Source organism: Sinohyriopsis cumingii, chromosome 1 (assembly GCF_028554795.1).
Source record: "Sinohyriopsis cumingii isolate HCF-2022 chromosome 1, ASM2855479v2, whole genome shotgun sequence".
In the NCBI taxonomy this organism is placed as follows: Eukaryota; Metazoa; Mollusca; class Bivalvia; order Unionida; family Unionidae; genus Sinohyriopsis; species Sinohyriopsis cumingii.
The window spans coordinates 82540959-82566545 of NC_142961.1; the positions used below are offsets into that span (position 1 = coordinate 82540959).

General features: G+C 34.6%; 1 protein-coding gene across 2 annotated transcripts in view; it reads left to right on the forward strand.

The window, feature by feature from the left end:
• LOC149807241 (uncharacterized) overlaps positions 1–19153 on the forward strand; it is a 42490-nt gene extending 23337 nt beyond the window's left edge. For both annotated transcript variants that reach the window (XM_089963962.1, XM_089963958.1), the window contains 3 exons: positions 1611–1945; positions 4015–4116; positions 12153–19153. In XM_089963962.1, the coding sequence (XP_089820088.1) occupies positions 1611–1945; positions 4015–4116; positions 12153–12159 (444 nt within the window). In that variant the 3' untranslated portion in view covers positions 12160–19153. The remainder of the gene's footprint in view (positions 1–1610; positions 1946–4014; positions 4117–12152) is intronic.
• The last annotated feature ends 6434 nt before the right edge of the window (positions 19154–25587 follow it).

Sequence of the window (25587 nt, forward strand, 5' to 3'; positions counted from 1 at the left end):
ATTGTGATCAATAAGGGAAAATAACAGCTCATATCATCAAGATCTTGGACAGGATTGTAAGTATTAATAAGGTGATCTTGCATCTGTTTGGATTGAAGACATAGTTTTTATCTGATTTTCATTGGACTTTGAATAGCTCTAGAGACATATATCCCATCGATTTTCTATAAAGCTTGGTAAATGGGTTTATATCATCAAATGTTGGAGGACTTAAATTTATACATGCATTACATTATGCTTTTGGTGTAATCATTACACTTTTTTAAAACCAATTACAATTATGCTTGTCTGTGTATGGATTAGGCTTTTTTTGGTGCACTTAAAAATTAATAAAATAAAGCAACAAAAAGTTGTATTAGTCACTTCTATAATCATCTCTTTAATTCCACTAATATAAATTTAAGAATATTATTTAAAGGTGCTGTTTTATTTGATATTTATAGAATCTCTATGTGACCCATTTCCAAGAAAATAGACTGGTGTCTTCAGATATGAACTTTGCCTCGCACATTATATTATATAACCAAAGCTAGCTAGTTAGCAGACATGTCTATACTTTTAAAGAAAATAGTGCCAGATGTTAAGCAAAATGCTTTACAGTGAGTGTGAATGTTATGTGAAGGAAAATGTTAGAGCAAATAGATCATTTCAAACTTCAAAACATGTCAAATCTGAAAAAAGGTCATATCAACACTGCTTTTGAGACATTGAAAGAAGAATATGAGAGTAATGCAATACAGCACACTGAGCACAAGATCATGCTCGTTGTAGAATTCCAATTCATAATCATTCAGTGAAAGTTACACATGCAGACTGGTTAAAGTGGGTACTCAGTATATATACAATTTTCAACCAGCTCCAGGACCAGGTTAGTTGCAACAATTTTTTTCTTCTTCTCCATACATGCTGTCAATCTGGCATGCAATAATAGCAATAATGACACATACTTGGGGGTGGTTGGGTGTCATGTATGTAAACTATGAGCAAGACTATTTAATTATGCCTTTATCTTTGGAATATATGTTTATCAGGAGTTAGTAAAATAGGTGAAACCAACATGTTATAAAGTTTGAGAGATAGTTTATCTGTGTTGTACATACGCCTCCTTAGTGAAATGATTAAGTTGTACAAATCAGGTGAGTGGTATCATGCCTGCTTGGACCTCTTTTTTTTTTAAAAAGCAATATGCATTTATTAGCTGGAGATGTATGATTTTCTTTTGTACATGTATATGTTCCATCGCTGTTCTTTTTCTTGAGACCGCTCCGGTGGCCAAGTGGTTAGAGCATCTGCCTTGGATGCGGGAGATCATGGGTTCGACAAAAATGTTACTAACAGCTGCCTTGCTTGAAGCTCAGCATTAAGAGGTTAGTGTTAGGACTGGTCGGCCTGGTGTCAGGATAATGTGACTGGGTGAGATGTCATGCTACATGTCTGTAGCATGATGCCTCAGTGCTAAAAATCACTATAAACTGCCATATTGCAGACATCGTAGTGATATGGCTGAAAAATTGTTAAAGCTATATTAAAAATCCAAATCACATCACATCTTTTTCTTGATATTAGTTTGCAAAGACATAATATATATATATATATACACATTCAACTAGGATGAGGAGGAGGAAGAAGAAGATGATGAGGATGCTGATTTGTCTAAGTATGACCTTGGTGATGATGATGATGAGAATACAAAGGATTCCAGAGACAGAAGATCCAAGTCTGCAACCAGTCCCAGCTCTCGATCCAGCTCCTCATCCCGCTCAAGTAGATCCAGATCAAGGTCTAGATCAAAATCAAGGTCACAGTCTAGATCCAGGTCATCAAGATCAGGGTCATACACTAGATCATCCCAGTCGTCTGCTGGATCCAGATCCAGATCAACATCCAGATCCAGATCAAGGGATGAAAAAAAGAGAAAGCGAAGTGACTCTGGGTCAAGGTCCAGGTAACTGGTACAGGGTATATGGTAATGGTCAAGGTCAATATCCGTCTTTCATATTTGTTGCATATTGCAATTATTTATAAGAGCATTGGAAATTATACAGTCTGACATATTTTACGGCTACACCTATACTAAAAACAGTCATAAAATATTCAGTATCTTTAAATATTTGTATTTTGTTTTGTATGCAAGTGTCAGTGCTGTACCAGAATTGCATTTATGAGGGATTGAAAGGCATGTACTTCAGTAAAATATCACACACTGTTTGAGAGTTTTATGTTGAACAGTCCAATAGAAATTTGAGAGCTGGTGGATGACCTTTGGAAAAGTGATTTCTTACCCCCAGTCCTTCAGTATACTTAAGTTTGAAACAGCCTTTATATAAAATGCGCATTTATATTTTTTTGTTGGCCTTCCTATGATTTTTATTTCTCACTTTGTTATGACTCTATGGCCTTAAACTAAGTAACAGAAAAGAGCAAAACCAACACATTTTGTAAAACTTAGCAGATAATTGAACAGCCATCACTAGCATAATTCTTGTGGGTTTAACTTTTTAGAAAGACAAGTTTAACATATTCAGATGGCTTGAATGTATAATAAAAATACTAAAGCAAAGTTCAAGTTATTCTAGGTATTTTAAAGATGTAATAGAATACAATGTTTTTTTTTTATACTTATATCCAACAAAATGCTTAGCATCACTTTGTATGTATAAAAGTATTTTTGTTCCATACCTTTGGAAGACAAGTCAAGACTTTATTACATTGCCTATCTGTGAATTTATATATTTGTTTGCATTTTTCATCAGTTGATTTAATCAGTATCCGCCATGTAGCAATAAGGGACTGATCTCAGGATGGGTGGGGAGAGAATAGACAAGAAAATATTCTCTTTTCTTAATAGATAAACCTGATGAAAAAACATGTTAATATTGATATATTTGTCTTGCAGATTTGTAGACTTAAGTTATAATTATTTCACTTCATGAGGTTAACTTAGTTTATTCTCCGCAAGACCCTCTATCCCATTCAACATGATTTCTAACTTGTGGTAAATGCAGAATTTTGAAACAGGATGGTTGTACCTGTACAGGTATGGGATATGCCTGGCTATCAAAACAATAAGGCATATGTTTTGGAAACCTTTGAAAAATGGAAAACCTGATCATGAATGCGAAGTAATAATTGTTCATGAATCAGTAATACATTGTCATTGAATCAAATCAGTACAGGGTCTTTTGTAGGAAAAATAGGTTTATTCAGTGTACATGATAAGCAACACATTAAAATGCAAAGCATTGTTATATAAAACATACTGTGGAATACAACAAAATAAACAAGCATTTACTTACTTCCATTGAGGACTTTAGTTACTGATGACCTGACACCCGACAGGCAATAAAAATATGTGTTAAATTTTTATGATCACATATCAATTTTAGGCAAATAATAAGATATTAATATTTTAAATTATATAAATATTATTCAGTATAGTGTAGATTTAAGATATATCAAATAAAAAATTTGACATTATTCCATTAATGCAGAAAATGATGATCATTGCATTAGTTAAAGGTAATACAGAAACACGTTACTATAGTTAGCTGTATCACATATAGAGCTATGTCAGTAAAGTACAGATTAAGTGGTATCACATACAGGTATATCAACAAAGTACAGATTAAGCGGTATCAGATATACAGATATATCGGTAAAGTACATATTAATTGGCATCTCATGTACAGATATATCAGTAAAGTACATATTAAGCGGTATCACATATACATGTATATCAACAAAGTACAGATTAAGTGGCATCACATATATAAATATTTTTTCCATACCCACCCACTAGTAATATAGTCAAGGGGATAATTGCTTGAACCCAGTTATATATAAAATCATAAATACATTTGCCTTTGAACCATTGTGCTGTCTATTTGGTCATAGATAGCTTTGGCAACCTGGTAGAGGAATTTTCAAAACATTTTAGAATGTGTTGTTAGAGGAAATGTACATGCATAATTTACATGCTTATTATTCTCTACCTGGTTTCCTGCTATGTTCCAGATCTCCAAAGAGACCTTATGACAGGAAGAGAAGAAGCTCATCTGCAGATTCTCGTTCTAGATCTTCATCTCGTAGCAAAAAGTCCCGGTTGCAGCGGTCGAGGTTTGATTAGCTAAAGTGATGAAGTTGCAAATGATAGAGAAGTGCATTTTTTGTACTGTGATATTAGGAATTTTCTCCATAATTCCCTCTATTTTTAATGAATTGATGATCTTGCCCTTCGTGCGTGGGTAGTTTTTGAATTATCTTGTCCACATTAATACTGCTTCAGCATATATCTGATTTTTTTTACATTATCATGGTACCTTACAGATGCTGCATGCAGTTCGTTTCATTTACATCATAACACTCAAGTGGTAAAGTCTTCCTATTACTGGAAATTATCTATTAGAAATATGTAACACCACAATCCTTCTGTAAGGCATAGCAAGTTAACTAGCTTTCTTCCCCATTTGTGTAGAAGACAGAAGACAGTACTGCATTCACTACATCAATATTATCAGTGTGGTGGATTATACAAAAGTTTATTGGCTTGATTTCCCAGCATTCTTTGCTTTTGCATTCTCTCTTCCAATTAGAAAATTTCATTTTTTTAAAAAAAGTAGAGATTAATAGTTTTTCTGACATGAGTGGTTTATCCCAACACTGCAAATCCAGCAGTAAAAAAAATGGATTCGCTCCTTTTAGTTAACTCATTGATACAGTAATATAAATGGGTTCACTCTTTTTAGTGCACTAATTGATACACATACCTCTTGATGTACTCCACAACTTAGCCTCTCTCTCAATGTAGCCACCTCCATATCCTGATTAAGAGAAGCAGCCAGGCTTAACTTTACCATACCTATTTGAAGCACAGCAGAACGTGCTATGATTCTGATATTGGCATCAACAGATCCAAAGAGCTGCTTAATGTTTGTGTTAAGATTTTGATGATGGCTGATGTGAAAGAATTACGTACTTAGATTTCATTGATCCATGTTCATATGCCTGACCATATTTAATAATTTTTTGACAGTTTTACTGATTTCTTTGCCATTTATATGAAAACTTCTGAGGTTAAAGATTGTGTTTAACATTTTGTTCTGCATAGACAATGAATTTGTCTTTTAAGGTTTGGTTTATGACTTATAGAAAGGAACAATGCATTTTCCTGACCTTATTTTATAACTTTTTTTTTGAACACATTAGTACTGTTATGATGTCGGTCAATCTGTGGAGGACATGCACTTAAAATATGTAAATGGTTAATTAATTTGTTAGTCACAAAAATGGTCACATTCATTGTGACTCCAAGAAAACTGGATTTTCTGGAATACCTTTTGTTCTAGAGCTAGTTCCTTGACCAAACTTTGAGGTTGGGTTGCACTCAGTAATAAAGAAACCTTTAATATCTAGGGTGTTGTTGTTGTTGTTGTAGGGTTTAACGCCATTTTTCAGCACACGATAGGCTATACATGGCGGCCAGTATTAATGGTGGAGGAAGAACCTGGGAAATCCCCAGAAAGAACCACCGACCCTCAAGAAGCTACTGGCAAGCTTTTTCACATACCCACATTGGCCGAATCCGAGACTCGAACCCACGCAGACAGAGGTGAGATGGCAGTGATCCGTAACAGAGAGCGCTTTAGACCACTCGACCACTCGGGGCCCTGATCTAGGGTGAATAGGTCAGAGTTCACAGCTGTATTAAATCTTTTAAAAAAAAAAAAATTATGGTTTATAAATGGCAAGTTTAGTTAAAACCTGCATACCTTAGCTGTTGGGGAAAGTCATTGAGATCCATTGGTCATTGATTCCTTGAGTGAACCATGCCCCTACTAGTAGCTACATAAGGGAATGTTAAACATGGGGTGGATCTATAAAGTAACACCCCTGGTACTCTGTGTAATACCATATTTTACTGAGAGTTCTATTTGAAAAGTTTTATGTTGAAAACATTGTTTAAGGTTGCTTTACATAGTTTAAGAGACCACTCCAGTGGCCTAGTGGTTAGAGTATCCGCCTTGGATGTGGGAGGTTGCTGGTTCAAACCCCAGCCAAGCCATACCAAAGACTTATAAAAAAATGGTACTAACAGCTGCCTTGCTAGGCACTCAGCATTAAGAGGTTAGTGTTAGGACTGGTTGGCCAGGTGTCCGGATAATGTGCCTGGGTTGGACATCATGATACATGTCTGTGGCATGATGCCTCAGTGCTAGACCCCACTATAAACTGCCACACTGCAGACATCGTAGCAATATGACTGAATTTTTTTAAAAAGCTACATTAAAAATCAAAAGCATACACACACATAGTTAAAGTATGTGTTTAAGGCTTTCATTGCTTTTAGGAAGGAATTGTGCATTTCAGTTTCACTCATCTTCACTAGCCAAGGTTCAGATATGTTAACCCTATCTTCGCCTTTTTGGATTGATCAGATATTTCAGTGCTTTGCACTCACAACATCTATTGGATTTCACGAGTTGCCTCCCTTAGTTTGTAATGCCAACTGACTAATAATGCGTAACAGTGGTGTATTGTACATTCGATCATGTAAAAACAGTTTTCAGATTTGAACTTGATTTTGATTGGCTGTCGTGGCTTGCCACTGCATCCAGTGAAAATCACAGACCCAAAATACAAAAATATCTGATTGATCTTCCAAGGTGTAGATAGGGTTAACATATTTGAACCTTGACTAGCAAAGACAAGTTTCATTTTCTTTGTCACTTATAGGAAGGAGTTGTACATTTCAATTTCACTTTATTGTTAGAAGAAGGAATTATATATTTCATTTTCACTTTGTTTTACCTTTTTGTTCTGCATCTTACGGGGAGAAGTTGAGGTCAAAGTTTGCATTTTGAATTTTGTTATATTTAGACAGCAGGTTAAAGTTTGCATTTAAGGTTTTTGTTATCTACTTGCCATAATAAATGTAAGTCTTATAATAGGAACAAATGTTTTTCATTTCTGAAGACTTGTGTGCAAGTTAAAAATGGTGACTTTTTTAGTGTCCAAACATCAAATTTTTGTAATATAATTAGCTAGAATGTCCCTTTTTAGACCAGCTGTGACCAGTTCTGGTTGCAAGTCAATAATCTGTAGTACACATCTACGGTTGCTTTTATATAATTTTATAAAAATATTTTCTACTTATTTCTTTAATGCGAAAATTGAATTTAATTCAAGACTTTCTAATTTTCAGATCACTTGATAATGTGCAATTTAAAATAGACCTACAGTACTTACTGCATATCATGCTTATCGTCACCCGTATCCTTGCATATTCTGAAGAAAAATATTTGGATAGTAATTGAGTATATTTGACAGTGTTTAAGACTGCTTCCATGAAAGCAAGCAGTGAAAGCAGCACTGTCATTTCAGTTATTTTCAAGGAAGTAGTTTCATAACTGATATTTTCTGTAGGAATAATTTAGGATCATTGCAATGATGCCCATGATTTGAAATCAATTGTGTACTTCATTCAACACATGTTTAAAATATTTCATGTATATTTCACCAAGGTCACTTAATTTGAACGGTTAGCCTTACCAGATATCTATTTTAATTTTTATTTAATATCAGTACCATATTTAATGAGTTCATTATTTAATTTAAAGGGCAGAAACATGTAATTACTAGTGATGGCAACAGTTTCAATGTAATCTTACACAAAGTAGAATATTCTAGTGCTAATATAGAGATATATTATTGCTTATTTTCTTTTAACATTTTGATACTGTTAAATGTTTGTATGAAATGAAATGAAACATTTATTTTCAATAAAATCACACACACACACACTCATACACACACACAAACACTGTGTAAATATATGCAATGAAATTACACATCACTGTCCCATGAAATTTCACATATTTGAATTGGAAATAAGCAGAAAACACGAAAAGCATTTATGTGTTAGCTTTTAACAGCACCTCAGCACAATAATGGGTATATGGTACCTAATAAAAAGTGAACAGCTTTGTTGTCTTTATATTGACCTAATTTATGACAATCCCATCTATTTAGTAATGAATGTGATGACTTAACAACTGTAAAGTTGGGAACTCTAATTTATATCTCAAAACTTAAAATTATATGAAAAAAATACTATGATTTCATGTCTTCTATAGAGCACGAAAAACTTCAAATTTCAAAAATGTTAATGCCCCAACTTTCTGAGTATCCCAGGGTTCACTATAATTACGATAAACAGGAAGTGTTCATTAAAATCTCACTTGTCTGTATTGGTAAGCATATTTTATGTTGATAGTGAAATATATTATGTTAACGTTTATTGTTCTATTGATTCAGAGCTTTAAAAAAATCCTTGATTCTTGGCACTCAAAGCCAAATTTCTGGTTTGCTTTTAGAAGATGCAAACTATTTTAGTGTAATCCACAATAAATATGAAATGGGCATATAGTGCAAAACTTCATCTCTCCTTTATGCCTTTGTTGCTGTAGGTTTAACACCATTTTTCAGCACATGATAGGCTATTAATATCAGCCAGTACATAGTGTCCAAGCGTCCCGTTTTTCCCATATTTATCCTTTATTTTGGACCTGAATATGGATAAACATTTTTCTTGTTAAAAATTTTTTAAAAATTATAAATGTAAAAAATAAAATTTTAAAAATTCCCTTGCAATTTTCAGTTTAGAAAGGGTACCTGGTTTCATTCTGAGAGTAAATGTATCGCATGTAGAGATATAGTGTTCTAGACTGTGATTGGTTCATTCGAAATCAAGGTTACCATGCCAGTCTCAAAGCAGTCACCAGTATCAATGTATCTCATCTTTGCAATATTCAACTTCTATTTGCGTTGAAAAGAAAAGCAGGAGATGCAGTATTTTCTCCAGCAAAGAAAAGAAAACAGAACTGAAGGACTCTAGTAAAGGAGAAAACTTTGTTTTTGCAGATTGTGTTATTGTTATTTCGCACACTTTTTCCAGACAGTAAAATCACAAAGGATTACTCGTGTTCTAGAATGAAAACCATTCAGTAAAAGAATCACACTGAATTCAGATCATCATTGAAGGACAGTACATTGGAATCAATAATGATTGAAAAAACAAGTTATAAAAGAGGTTCCTATAAAGAGCCTATTTCTGAGTGTTAGTTTGTTGCACTCTTGCACATTCTCAATGGGCACCCAAATAGAACAAGGTGCCTGTTCAGTGCATGGCATGCATCTTTGATATGAAATAATGAAGTTAAGTTATTGTAAATGCTTTAAAGTTTTAAAAACCAGTATTTATTCCAGAAAATCACTTATTTTTGCCGTAAGCAGTCAATATTTTTGTACTCTGTGGTTCACAGCTGATGAAGAACCTGGAAAACCCCTGGTAAGAACCAGTGACCAATAGAACCTACTGGCAAGCTTTCTCACATACCCACATTGGCTGAGCCCAAGACTCAGATCCACATGGACAAATGTGAGATGGCAGTTATTGGTAGAGTAAGTACTTTAGACCACTGGGCCCCCATGCCTTTATTAAGTTTGTATTACTGTAGTTTGATTTTTGAGGTTTTCTCACCTATATGGTCTTTCAGTTGTGGGTTCAGCTAAATTTTCATGCCAGAAGCAGGTCACATTGATCTAAATGCTGACCTACCTTTTGAGTTGCAATGACTAATTTTACCCAGGGCATTTGGTCTGTGTTATATGACTGTGTGCAGAGTCATGTGACTGACTATGGATTCATTATGCTGAGTACTGCCTCGTTACATCAAAAGTAAGTCACTGACCTATATTTCATCCATTGAAGACTTTATTTGCACTTGTAGGACAGCTTGTCAGTCGTACTACTGGGGTTATGAACCTTTATATAGATACTCGGATACATGTGATAACATCATTCCAGAAGTAGGTCACTGTGTCCTATATGTTCCACTTCATCAGCTTCCTTCAGAGTTCATTTGGGGTCATTGTCTTGCACACAGTTGACTCATGGGTTACATATATTTGTTTCTTGATCATGGTTGCTACTAACATGTTGATCCTTCTACTTATTGCTGAAATTCCAGTGCAAAATGCTTACTTTATTGTACCCCCATATGGTGAGATATGCTGGCATCAATACAAAATGCACAGATCAGTGAACCCCCAAATGGCAAAGATTTGCTGTCAGCAATACAAAAGCATAGAGTAGTGTATCCCTAAATGGCATCATGTGCTGTCAGCAATACAAAATGTATAGCATAGTGTACCACTAAATGGCATCATGTGCTGTCAGCAATACAAAATGTATAGAGTAGTGTACCACTAAATGTCAGGATGTGCTGTCAGCAATACAAAATGTATAGCGTAGTGTACCACTAAATGTCAGGATGTGCTGTCAGCAATACAAAAGCATAGAGTAGTGTATCCCTAAATGGCATCATGTGCTGTCAGCAATACAAAATGTATAGCATAGTGTACCACTAAATGGCATCATGTGCTGTCAGCAATACAAAATGTATAGAGTAGTGTACCACTAAATGTCAGGATGTGCTGTCAGCAATACAAAATGTATAGCATAGTGTACCACTAAATGTCAGGATGTGCTGTCAGCAATACAAAAGCATAGAGTAGTGTATCCCTAAATGGCATCATGTGCTGTCAGCAATACAAAATGTATAGCATAGTGTACCACTAAATGGCATCATGTGCTGTCAGCAATACAAAATGTATAGAGTAGTGTACCACTAAATGTCAGGATGTGCTGTCAGCAATACAAAATGTATAGCCTAGTGTACCACTAAAAGGCATCATGTGCTGTCAGCATGGTTTCATGCTGATGTTACGCCTTTATTATAAATAAAATGCTAAAAGAAGTAATAATATTACCAGGTTGGCATTGGCGTCCAGGTGAGCTATGCAGTGTTGTAAGCTTGATAAATATGATTTTGCAAGCTTTTCCAGAGATGATCTTGCAGGTTTTCAGACTTAGCAAGCCAATTTTGATGATACTTGAAGGGTTGGGGATACTTCTTTCACTCATGTTTGGTTATCTTTGAATTTTCTATACTCTAGGGTTTATCTTATGCCAAATATATGTAGACAGTTTTCAAGGCTGTGTTGAAATACTTTGTCATCATATTTGGACAGTTGTCAAGGCTGTGTGGACATACTATGAGTCATTGTATTTTGACAGTTTTCATGGCTGCAGATGATTAAGAACATTTGAAACTCTTGCGCTACTGTATTTACAAATGTGTTTTTGTTTTCATAAAAATTTAAAATTTACTTTTTGGGGTCTTAAAAATTACTGGAAAATTTTTAAATTACTGAAAGTCTTGAAACAATATTAAATTTGCATTATTACAACTGTCTTAGATAGAAACCGATAAAATGACTGCTCTTTTTTATTTAGAAGAATTTTTAGATACACATTCAGAACTGTTCAGAAGTTTTGGAAATTTTTATTTGATAAAGGTGTGGAATAATTTGTTAAATTTGTGGCAAGAACCCTGTTGCATAGATGTCACTTTTCAGTGTTATTATTAGTATTGTCAGACATGGATGTCACTTTTCAGTGTCATCATTATCAACATTGTCAAAGCTATGTGTAAAAAAAATATTTGCCCGGAAGACACCGGGTTCAACAAAACGCTTGTTTTCTTTTTTTGTATACTTTGTATAGATAAACACTGTAAAGGTAAGTATTTTCTCAGTGAACACATTGGACTTGCAGTACTATGAATCAGCTTATGCTTAGTGATCTTTAAATCTGCAAGACTCCATAAGCTTTTATTGCACCATTTGCATCACGTTCCTAACTTCATTGCAGCCACTTGGAAAGCTTGAATTGATACAGAAATATAGAATTCACTCTTTGAGTTTCAGTCATTTGTTCATCCTTGAAAGAATTTGAAAGAAATTAATTGCATAGACTACAAGTCTGCATTCCATCTTTTTGAATTTTGTTGTTAGATTTTCTAGGTCAAGGAGGAGATTTAAAATAAATGTACACATATAAAATAATGCAAATTAGCAGTTTTCTTTCTTTCAGTTTTAGTATTTTTTTTGCTGATCTTCATTAAAAAATTTTATCTTCAATTTTTATTGGGTTACATACAAATTTTATATGTGAATCTATAAAATCAGAGGGCATCTTGTTTCGTGCTTCTTACCAATGTCTAAAAATAAGTATTTTTCTTATTTTTCAGGTCATGAATTTCAGAGCCAGTTTTTCCATCGAGTCCAGATTTACAGATGTTAAAGAATTGTTACCACGTTTTCATTAGTGAATTTTGTTCTTAAGATTCTTAAGATTTTGTTTGGTTATCTAATTCAGTAAGCTCTGCAATGTTGATTTTGACAATTGTGAATAATTTTCATGTTTGCAGTCAATATAAAGCATGACATTCGTTAGATCAGTCAGGATTTTAAGATTTACACTTCTGAATCTACTGGCACACGATAGGTAGCCAGTTTTCTTTGTAATGATAAATAATTGGCACAAAACCAGAAAACTATTCTATGGTATGGAAAATATTAATTTGATGGAATGAAGAAAGATTCACATCAGTTAAACAATTTAATGTTTTTATTATTTTCTCTTTAAAGAGAAAATCTATGAACCTTTTTCCCATTACATGCAGAGTTTTCAAAATTATTTCCATCTCTTCCCCCCTCCCCTGCTTCCTCTGTCAGAAGGGCCAGCCATATGTGAAATTCTTGTTGTGTTCAGCAGTGCTGGTACTTTTGTAAACCACATATCAAATGTGGAAGGAACATATAGTATTACCCTTGTCAGTCTATGTGGATGCGTTTTGTGTAGGTCACTGTGGTGGTTCATTTGTGTTCCATGTCTTCATTGATGTGGCAAAACCTTTTCTTGTCTTATGTAAGTGTCCATTTGCTATGCTTTTCTTTTTAATTTTTATGGTTGAAAATTATCATACATGCCTTGATTGTTGAAAGTACTGTGTGTGTGTGTGTACAGTGTTGCACATAGAGCATGTTTCCCACAATTTTTCAGTCATGTATCCAATCTTGACCCTGTGTGCCCACTTAAAGGCTCTTTTTTTGTAAGGAAACAGTAAAAATGTACACCTATGACTTTTCTTTATTGGATGTCAACTATGCTGATGCTAGTAAAGTCCAGAGTTGTTAAAGGTGATAAAAACTTTAAAAAATGGCAATGAATATACATTTTAAATTAATGTATCAGGCAATCAAAACATTCAAGGTTCGTGGTAGTTGGCGTGGTTGTAATGTAAAGTCTTTGAGGGCCATTAGTGTAACGTTTTTGAAGATGAAGTCACACCTCTGGTAATGAAGATTTAATTTATTTTCATGTTGAATGAATGACAAAAGAGACTAAATTCATAGAAATACAGTTATTTGTCATTTAATTAATGATTAATTTAAAAAGAAAAGTAAATTTCAGAAAATGTGGTTATTTATTATAATAAAGGCAGGTAGATAAAGAGTGAACACTAAAGTTAAATGAGTGCAAGATCGAAAATAGATAATTCCAGGGTGCCACTCATTTCAGGTTGACCAGATATTCTAACATGTTTATGTTTTCATGAGTTACTGGAGCACATGATAAAATGTTTTTTGCAAAAATGTGTTTCCAAGGAAAGTATGATAATAGAGTACATATGACGAAGTTCAGGTGGTGAGATTGTCTCATATTTTGGCACTAATTGCATTATATACTACTGATCTCCTTTGTTCCTTTAAAATGTTGTGTCCCCTTCAAATTTGGAGGATGGTGGGTCACTGTATCGTGCCCTTGGAATCCTATGTGCAGCACTGTGTGTGTGTGTATGTTACATTTTTTCTTTATCACTATTAAGCATATTAATTTGTTTTTTATCAGTTTAGGACACATATCAGCCTCTCGAAATATTAAATTCCAACTTATCTGGAGGCTAATAAACAGTACTTGCTGGGAAAATAACAATCTTCAAGCACCTCAGTTGTAATATATATTAGGAAAAATGCTTTTAAATAGTTTTGAGTAATTGACATCAACTGAGAAACAAAATTAAATTTGAGAAAAATGGAATATATATTGGCAACCGTGTGTAGCAACATTGTTTTAATGCAAGAACAGATTGTACTTCAAGCGCAGTGTACTCAGTGACTCTGATCTTTATTAAGTGCTATTTAAAATGGACTCGGATGTACTTCAGATTTGACTTTAATGGATATTGAGCACCATTTATTCCTGTGACTTGGATGTACTTAAAGTGCCATTTACTTGTTTGACTTGGATCTAGATCAAGGACTATTTATTGCATGAGTCTGATTTACATCCTATGTCTTAGAAGTAAATCAAATGCAATTATCCATGACTCAGATTTTACCTATGAGTGAACTGGGAAGATTTGGTGGCCCACATAACCTGAAATGGTGAAAGAAGCAAATGGTATCAAGAACTGTGTTTAGTTTCTGACTGGTGGAACCATTGGATCCTTTATTGGGATTCTTTTCATTGTAATAAATCCCCAGACTCCACCTATTTGACAGTATATTTTTATTTGAAATTACTATGGGTTGTTAGTCAATCTTGTTACAGACAAAAGGTGAGGATTACATAATAACACAAGTTTGCTTTACTAAAAGAAAGGTTACTGCCATATTGGTGAGACACCTGGACAGTTTAAATTATAGAACATCTATAAATTCAGTGTATGATAACTTGTTTTTTTTTTTCTTCTTCCAAATTATTTGACACTTTCAGTTCGGAAATATAAAATGACATTTTGAGAAAGAAAAGAAAAACATTTTTTAGAACTGTAAAGCTAATGAGTATGCATAGTAACTTCAACTGCTGATTCATGGTTCTGTGTCAGAAGTACAACTAACCTAATTTCATCAGATTCTGTGAAACGGAGACTGCTCCGGTGGCCTAGTGGTTAGAGTGTCCACTTCAGATGCAGGAGGTCGAGTCATACCAAAGACTTATAAAAATGGTACTAACAGCTGCCTCTCTAGGCGCTCAGCATTAAGAGGTTAGTGTTAGGACTGGTTGGCCTGGTGTCGGGATAATGTGACTGGGTGGGACATCATGCTACATGTCTGTGGCATGCTGCCCCAGTGCTAGACATCACTATAAACCTCCACACTGCAGACATCGTAGCAATATGACTGAAACATTGTTAAAGCTATATTAAGAATCCAAATCACACACACACATTCTGTAAAACGGCTCTTAGAGATTTTTTTTTTTATACTGCTGTAAAAGTAATTGTGGGTGGGATTATAAAGTTTTTTTTTATGCAATTCTTTATATTTGTATAATTTTACTTTTTGTCAGTACCATACAGCCATGAGACTTTATCGGCACCATATAGCAGTTATTGTGCTGACATTTAATTAAACCACAATACATCCTGATTTGTGATTTTTTTATTTAAATTTATTAAATGTAATGTTTACAATAAATTGGAAAACCTTGTGAACTTCGCAAGTCAAGTCTTTTCTTTAAGAATATTAAATACTGTCCATTTTCTGCAAAGTGAAATAATATACTGACAATTATTTTGTGTTTGTATTTTTTGACAGAAAAAGTTAGAGGCTAAAGTTGTTATTTTGCTATTGTGTTCTGATTGAAAATTAAACCAAAGGTTCATGACTGACAAAGATTCAAGAAGCTTTTCACCATTAAGGGAAGTGGGCTGTCAATTTACTGTATTCAGACAACTGTAGGAACTTGTATGCCTACTTAGTTTGCAGCATGTTTTAAAAATGTTCAAATATAAGTTGTAATTAAAATTCTCTTAAACATTATGCTTATTTATGTATGTATGCTACTGGTCTCACCAACTCTTTCCACCACCCCAGTTGCACTTGGCATTATATATTTCATTATTGGGGAGACCAACACTGCTTTTTAATTTAGGAAGTTAATTTGTGTGGGAATGCATGAATATTTTACATGTAGATTTAAAATCGGACTATATTTGCATGTAATTCACTAGCCTGTATAAGCATGGCAAGATATGGTATTCACTTTCCTAGCTCCAGCAACAGTGTAAACCTTATCAATTTTTTATTTTAAGTATTCATGTTTTTCAAGTCTGATACAGTAGGAATATAACCGATCATGGTGCCCAGTCAAGACACCGCATTACATTGAACAACATATGACTGAACATTTGTTATTCAAGGAGTGGACATTTTTTTCTAATGTTTAAGCTAGCCTTGGTCATATGGCCTGATTTGGTTTTGATTGATATGCAATGGAAAATTAATCTCGGGCCATGGAAAATAATAAAGCAAAATGAAAAGGTGTCCCAGTTTGGGGGCACTAACTCTAACTATTGGCATTGTATAAGCTAAATCAAATTAAAAATTGAACTGATCCAGTTCACTTCTTTATGGTGAACAAAAGGTAGATATTTGAATAATAGACTTAATTTTAACACCATTCACATTGATGTCATTATCTGCACCGCTCCGGTGGCCTAGTCATACCAAAGACTTACAAAAATGGTACTAACAGCTTCCTCGCTTGGCGCTCAGCATTAAGAGGTTAGTGTTGGGACTGGTTGGCCTGGTGCCAGGATAATGTGACTGGGTGGGACATCATGCTACATGTCTGCAGCATGATGCCCCAGTGCTAGACATCACTATAAACTGTCACTGCATTCATCATAGCGAAATGACTGAAAAATTGTTAAAGCTGCATTATAAATCTAAATCACATAACACACACACACACATTATTATCCAAATAATGTGACCCCATTTTTGAAGGGAAGAGATCCATACATATCCAGTTGATGTAAATCATTTGAATGGGTGCACATTTTTTCTTTTTTTCTCCCCGACTGATATCTGTTGGTTGAAAACAGTTGCTGTTTAACTAATGCTCATAACCTTTAAATCCAGACAGTTTTAAAATGGTTTAGCAGATGTTTTCCTACCATAGTATTTGATGCAAGTGAGAAGGGTAAGTATGAAAAGTATTTTTTAAGACAAAAAGAACCAGATTGACCTATGATTTAATTCACGTATATATGCAAATTGTACATCATTGTGGTCATATAGACACATTTACTAATCTTACATTTTTATAAAATTAAATCCTGATATAGTTTAACCAAAGTGTTTTAATTCCCGATTGTCAAATGTTTTCACCATTTATTTGTCATCACAGAACTTCAGATCAAATTATGAGTCGCTATGGTCATTTGCAGTGGGAACCAGTTATTAAACTGGGTCAAGAAAAGAGGATGTTGTGTCTACTACCGGTGAATGGTAGTACAGAATTTTCCATTCTTTCATTGTGACCTTGTAGAATGGCATTAAATCGATTTTTGTACTGGATCATGCCTCTTTGTTTTGAATTCATCAAGAAATGTCTAAGTACTTTAACATTGATTATGCCATATGTATTTCTTGTGTGTGTATTATGTTCTTCCAGGAAATATTGATCTATAAGGCACAAAATAAACTGAATAAACACCATTTAAAAGTATGTGGTTTCAAATTTTAAAAAATGACACCCATGGCTGAAATGGTTGGTACCGGATGCCTACAGGAACTGTATGACTTGTTCTTTACCAGTGTCAAGTATTAAACTATGTAGGTCACATTTATACGAAAGCTTTAAGAAAAAAGAAACAAGCTTTCATTCATTATCTTGATGTCCATCTTTATATTTTTAACTTATTTATGACTTTTCAGTTTGTTGAATCCTTGATTTTCCAATTCTTCAGTATATGGCTACTACAGAGGCTGTATTGGATATGAAGCAGATATGATTTTCAGTGATTACAAAAGAGGTTATAAAGAAATTGTGTATCAAGCTTTTCTTTTTCAGCAAGACTGTAAAAATCTCTGCTTGAAATCGGTATGCACACCATGACAGTTGTTTTTATTTTTTTAAATGGTGAAGAAGACCTGGATAATATGAATTAATTGAAGCCTCATTATGAAAAGCAGCTGAATCTTGCAGCAGATTCCCCAGCAGTGAAAGCCAAAATTATTTTCTTAATTGTGCAAGAGAGATTGCTTTATTTTATGCAATCTCAACAATGCTCTAGAATAAGTTGTATGATATGCATGAATTCATTTTCCTTAACATATTTTCTTAGGTACTTGAAAATATACCACTTAATTCAGTGTACTTACCTAAAATAACCATTTTTGGTGACAATTAAGATTTGTAATTTGTGTCACTGAAATATTGTAGTAATCATTTACTTTCACAGTATGTTTTATGGAAGTAATTGTCGTAATATGTGCATACATATGTTTATATGTGGTGTTTTATAAAAATTTTGGTTGTGGCAAAACCTGGGAATATTTGGTAGTAAAAGAAAAAAATGCGTGTTGGTGGTAAATATTTGTGGAAATAGTATGAAAGGGTCCATGCACATTTTTACAGGTGGATAGTCTTAAGACTCTTATGACAAATAATGAACCAGGATGACATTGAGGATCTAGGTGAAGTATTATCTATAGGTGAAAGGAAAATGTGCTATTGCCATCACAGGTCATAATGGGCTTTAAAATAAACTATGTTCTTTAAACAGTATCTGTTTTGAATTTTTGTTTGGTTGCAGAACCACATCCTGTATACATTTTTAACTATGTAGATTTTTTTTAATGGATTTTCCTTGCCAAGCATAATTCAGTGTGATACTAAATTTGTTGAAATAGATTGCTCATGATATGGCCAAGTATTGTTGAAATAGGTTGCCCATAATATGGCCATAAATGGTTGAAATTGAACCCATGCAATATGGAAATGTGTGATCACCCACAATACGGCTGTGCATAGTTGAAATAAATCGCCAATATGGGTATGTTTTGGGCCATACAGTTAAAGTAATAGGAGGGAAAAAACAATTTCAGATATTTTGGAAATGTTCCTTCTTTCTAAAGAAAGAAATAAGTTAGAAAAACATAAAAATTGGGGAAAAATTCAACATTTAAGGTTTTATTTCAGAATGGGGTCTCCATTTTTTTTCAAGTCTGTTTTATTCAGGCAGTATAGTTTAAGCAGATCATAAAGTCAGATGGCAAGTAAATTCTGTGTGATTTTCAATTAAAATTCATTTACAGGAAAGTTTTACAATCCTTCATTTTGTCTGCTGTTTGTGGACATTACATTTTGTAACTGCTTTTTGTCCTAAATGCATCATCAAAATGTCATGCAAGTTGAGATAATTATTACACTGTATTAAATAGACATTCATTATTTATTGAGTTCTTGTTAGTAGTATATACATATAGTTTATATAGTTTCCCTCTTTCTCTTCCCCCCCCCTCCCCGAATGTGGCTAGACCCACAAGTCATTCTTTGTCACTGTTATTAAATCTAGCATGACTACTTATATCAGAAAATAAAATTTAAAAGAACTTGTTGGTCAAAGAAATTTAGCATCCTTATCACATTTTTGTTTGGTACAAAAAATATCTTCAGCAATGCAGTGAAATTGACACTTATTCTTGTTGAGGCAACTCCAGTGGGTTCAACATTTTGGCCATACAGCAAGTGTAGCTTATTCTTTTTTAAGGCTTTAATTATACATTTCAACTCTGATGGGGACAAAAGGTACAGGAATGTGAATGGTCACCCTAGGGAATGAACTGATATACTGAACTTGCATCAGATTCAATTTGGAATTTTTTCTTGGCTGTATGTTTTGTCATTGTTGAAAACTACCAACAGCAGAGTTTATTCAAGACAGCTGCCTCCAGCTTCTCAATAAACTGTAAGCAAACGTGGATGACAAGAGAAGTCGGACAAAACAAAAATTGTATCAGAATAAGACCCAATCAGATCTCTCGCGTTGAAAGTCACCCATCTTGTCTCTGAGCTAGCTAAAAACATTTCATATCGGGCATTTCATTCAAACGCTCGCACTGGCTGTGAAATAAAAACTTGTTTCAGTTTCTGTATCTACTTTTGCTAACAGAAAACTTAAAACCTCGATACCAACACAGCTCGTCAAACATAGTCTTACTGATAACTTGTCGTAACCAAAATTTCATATTAAAACAGCTTAAGCATCACACAACAAAACGTCTTGTAATCCTTGAACCAAGAGAAAAGGTACCTCTACTAAAAAAAAAACGGGTAACAAACAATACAGACCAGAACAAATCGCCATGGTTACAAAAACCACCAAGGATTAATATTGAAGCTACCAAATTAGGCAATAAAGAAGGACAAGAAAACTTACTAAAACCTGTACTGGTAAACAAAATCAACCAAAAATACCAGGACTATGTTAAAATATATACCGATGGATCAAAAACAAACAACCCACCAAGAATAGCAGCAGCAATAGTCATCCCTGAATTCAATATACAAACGGGATCCAGATTACCTGACTATTGCTCCATTTACACCACTGAATTCTGGGCTATACTTGAATCACTACAATGGATCAAAGACAACCAAATACCTGAAGCAGTCATTATAAGCGATTCCCTAAGCGTTATCAAATCGATCCAAAATCGCAATACACACTCTAGGGAACAATTCCTCGACAGAGCATGCCAATTAATTGACGATATCACCACAGCACATCAATTAGTCGAGCTCATGTGGATACCGTCGCACACTGGAATCTCTGGCAACGAAACAGCAAAGTTGCACAAACCAAACTAGGAGATCAAAACTCTATCAAGCTTAACTATAGCTCATCAGAAGTAATAAGCTTCACACAAACATATAGAGACCAAAAATGGCAAGATTTTTGGAACTCCTCCACAAAAGGTAAAAAGCACCATGAAACCCAAAAAACCGTAGATGGGAACATACAGCTACCTAAGGGTACCTAATTAGAACAGAAGACCATAAACAGGATAACAACTGGAAAAACTAAACTAGCAAGCAGTTTTGGAAGGTTTACAGGACCCAAACCAGCAACCATTAACTGCTTTAACTGCCACACCACCGAAGATCTACACCACGTATTCAATATATGCCCAAAATATTAACCCGCTAGGAAAATATTTATCAAAAACCAAAAGGAGATTGGATGACAACACACATACCCAGAGTTAATTATGACTCTAATAAAAATAATCAGCATATAAAAATATAAATAAATTCATAGACTCAGCAGGGCTTGGGAACAAAATATAATTACTATCACCACAAAACCAAAAGACCCAGTAACTAGCTAAATAAATTTAGAAGCCCCCACATAAAAACACATAACATGTCATTCAATTTTATAAAAATATTAATAAATAATTAACTTACGAAGCACCTATCAAACACTAAGGAAACCGCAAAATCGGATGTCCTAGATGTCCTTAACGAACCGAGTAATCAGCTAGGACTCCAGTCCTAGATGTCCTTATCGACTCCGGTCTCTTGCTAAATAAAGTATAAATAACATTCAATCTCTAAAAACATTAATAAATAACTAACTTAAAGAGACAATATCTAAAAACTTATAAATAACATAACGTAGGAAGCACACACTAAACACCTCGACTAGTAATACCATAATAACCTTGAAAATCTATACACATCACAGAACAGCCCCTCCCCTTTTTAGAACATTTTGAAGAGAGAAAAAAACACCAGGCAAATGCAACAAGAAACCAGCGACGTGAAGCAACCAGGACCGTTCCCGAGCTCTTTTTCCTACTAATGACAGCCAACCATTCAACTGTAAGGGACCTTTATGGACCCACTGATTGAGGCCAAACTATCAGGGTTCCTTGAACCCATAAAAGCCTAGGGAGGTGGAACCATTCCCTTCCCCAGGAATAACTAGCAGGCTGCGGTGCAGTCAGAAAAAAGTGGCACATGCACAATTGTGCGCACGCCACAATAATTAAACTCAACAACAAAAAATGAGAAGAGATAGTGACATAGCTATAATAAATAATCTTCCAAATTTTCTAATGGATTCTACTTAGCAATTTTTCTTGAAGCGGTTTATCTAGTATATATGTGATCTCGTTGTTGACTTCCGTACTCACATTCCCAGCTTGTTTGCTTAAGGCCAGCAATTTTAATCGTGTGCCAAGTTTGGACTAGCCGCTGTATTATTTTGTGCTAATGTTAGTCCTCGATTTAGCTGCAGATCTAGATCTAGGTCTGAATCTAGCTTTTAGTCCAAGTTTATCAACTTTTTTTCGAAGTTCGCCCTGACCTTCTTATCTTCATCAACAAGCTGTCTTAATGCCTGGTCATCTTTCCAGCTTTTCTGCTAAAGTATGTGTTTGCGTCTGCCTAATGGATAGAAAATGTTCATACTCCTTTTGTATTCGATCTTGTAAGACTATATGAAAATATCCTTCATAAGTTTTTGCAACCCTCTTCAGCAAAATCTTAGCCCTGCACCTGCCAGCTGAGATACGGCCTCTTCAAAATGTCTTCTGATTCGGATGCCAGTGTTTGTGACGTTTCTGCTGTTAATTTTTGTAGTTCTGATATCTGCTCGTTTTTTCCCCACTTGGTATATAGCGCCAGCAGCAACTTTACAAGTATATTTAATTAGTTGTGTTTGGTTCTTAATTTGTTTATCCTTTTCTTTGTATCTTGTGCAGATGCTACATCAGTTATGGCTGCTGTTACAGGCTGACGTAATTTTTTAGCTTCGTCGCATTTAAATTCTAGCTCGTTAATTTTTCCTTCAAGAACATATTCACAAAAAATGTTGCTGCTGCTCCACTTACTTTCTCATAACATCAGCCCTATCTTTTGATTCCTGTACTCAGACAACAGACGTTATGTTTGATCGAATGATGAAAACCGTCTTTGATTTAATAAATTAAAGTCATCCTGCTCTTTCTTTCCATGTTGATATTTCATTTCTAGGTCATCTATTAAATGTGACAATTGATCTGGTCATACCTAAAGTTTCAGCCTACATCCCCAGCAGCTTGTACCCATGCAGATTTGTCATCCGAAAAACGTGAAGGATACAAAAAAAATCCACAAAGTTACTAATTTCATTCATTCATTTATAATTTCTAACTCAATTGGTACCAAACGCTTCATATATTGTGACCATCTTCGCGTTTCAAACCTAACAGAAGCTCAGTACTAATACCACATCATTTATATTTGCGTAGCAGACTATGTATTGTTCACCCCAAAAAATTGGTGTAGTTCATAATGCTCCATACTCTCCAGTTAATGACGTAAATTTCATTCATTCTTTTTTTTTTCTTAATATTTGAATTAGTGCAAACTTTTGATACAGAAGAAAGGGTATGTACCTACTATAGCTGTTTAGCTTTTATATTTATCCCTTTACTGTAAATGGACTATTCCAGTAATCAGAAAGGAGAGTGAACACTCTCCTTGTTAACATTGAAATCTTCTCTTTGATTTGAAGCGCGAAAATGACAATGTTGGGATCTGCTTAGTGACAATAATGGTTAGAAATCATAAACCAATGAATGAAATTAGTTAAGTTTTGTATATTTTTATATCTTTAAGGCATTTCGTTCCAGAAATGTGGATGGACACACTGCCTGGAGCGTAGGCTGAAAATGTAACAGAAACCAAAATTGTCCACAAATATATCGCAAATGAAAGAGCCATCTTTTTCTATGGATGTCCCATTGAGTTAAAAATTGTTCTTTCCTGCGTTTTGTATATCTATAGTGTGTGCTTAATATTTGTCCACGATTCTAGACTGTACTTTAAGGTAATAGTCACTTGCAGAGATGTAATGGGGGGGGGGGGGGGGGAGGGCGTGCAGGGGCGCCCCCCCCCCCCGAATTTGCATGTGCTGTAAAAATTTATGTAGCCTATATACGAAAATTAACAAGCCCGTCAAGTTTTGCCCTCCCCTCCTCCACGAAAAAAATTCAAATGACGTCACTGCTATTACTATCTCTCTAATCCAGGGGTGGGCAAACTACGGCCCGCGGGTTTTCATGCGGCCTAGGAACAAGTCATCATTCGCACTGACTCTGTTTATGTTACTCTGTTATCAAAAAAATGTGCTTCTTTTGAAGTTTAAGTTTTCAAATATTAACAACATATTAACAACTGAAAATTAATTATGATGTTATTTAGAAAAACCTAAAATTATTTTACTTAATGAACTATGCGGCCCGTGACAAGGTGTAAATATGTGTATGCTGCACTTGAACTGGAAAGTTTGCCCACCTCTGCGAGTTTAATCTGTTATTCAGCCTGAGCCAGCGCGTTGCTATTGCATGAATCAAGTTTTGCCCCACCCCACCCCATCATGGTTCTCCCCCCACACACACACACACACCGAAAAATGTTAAAATGATATCCCTGGTCACTTGTAAACCGGATGTTTACATTACTAACTTTTGTGACTTACAAAAATGGTAGTAATAGCTGCCTCGCTTGGCGCTCAGTATTCAAAGGTTAGTGTTAGGACTGGTCGGCCTGGTGTCAGGATAATGTGACTGGGTGGGACATCATGCTACATGTCTGCAGCATGATGCCCCAGTTCTAGACATCACTATAAAGTGTCACACAGCAGACATCGTAGCAATATGACTGAAAAATTGTTAAAACTATGTTAAAAATCCAAATCACACACACACACACACAATCACTAACGTTTGTCCATGACTGTAATGTAAATAACACGTTGACAATAATATTTGGTTCAGAACATTCAAAACAGTCTTGTTTACAATTTGATAGGACGTTTCCACATCTAGATCAAGTGAAAATGTGTATAAATAATGACTTGATAAACAAATAATCAATTCCTGTCTTAGATCAGTCTCTAGAATTTATATGTTATCAGAATTTAGTCATGTTCAGATATGATTAGAGAGGAATTACTTATTTAAACTATTCATTGGAATTACCAAGTGCTCATTGACATTCAGTTAACACAATATTTTGAAATTACTGTAAATTACTGTAAACGTATTCAAAGACATTCTGGATTCCATCATTATGGTAAATCAGGATATTCAAGGCTATTAAAATTATTTGGAACATTCTATATGTTTTGACTTATAGGATATTTAGATTTGGAATTAATACAAAATACTGTCAGTGTCTCTTATAGTTTCACTTTGTAACTTAGATAAGTTATTTTTTCTGACATCGCTGGTTTCACATCTTTCTGTACATATATTATGACCTACAGTCGTAACACCTTTCCGTTGAACTCAAAAGATATTGAGTCTAAATAAAGCCGCAGACCTTTATTCAGGACGTGTGTGTGGATGGCTTCTTCACAGTCCTTGTTTCCCAAGTGGAATCAATATTGTAAAGCTAAGAACTGCATTCCTTGTCTCATTTTTTCATGCCATCTGACGTTTTGCCCCACAAGTACATCAACCATTGTAAACTGCTGTTTTGGTGTGTGTGACAGAACTTAATTCAAGGCGCACGTAAAGTACAATTTTGGTGAACATGTGTGAAGAGGTGTGGCAACTGGAGCACAGAAACAACTGAAGTCATGTTCAATAATCCCAGAAAAAAGAACAGTGACCAGGTTTGCTAAAATTCATAAGTTCGGTATTTATCAAAACCGATCACTTCTGTTTAGGCATTGTGGGATTGCAGACTACATGCAGGTTTCCTTACAAACGAAATTGTAGAGATTGACAACGTGGAAAACTACATACCACTGAAACCAAAGATTTGACAACGAATTTGCACCAACAAGCGTGGGCTATATTACGTTGCAAGAACACGTTAACACATTT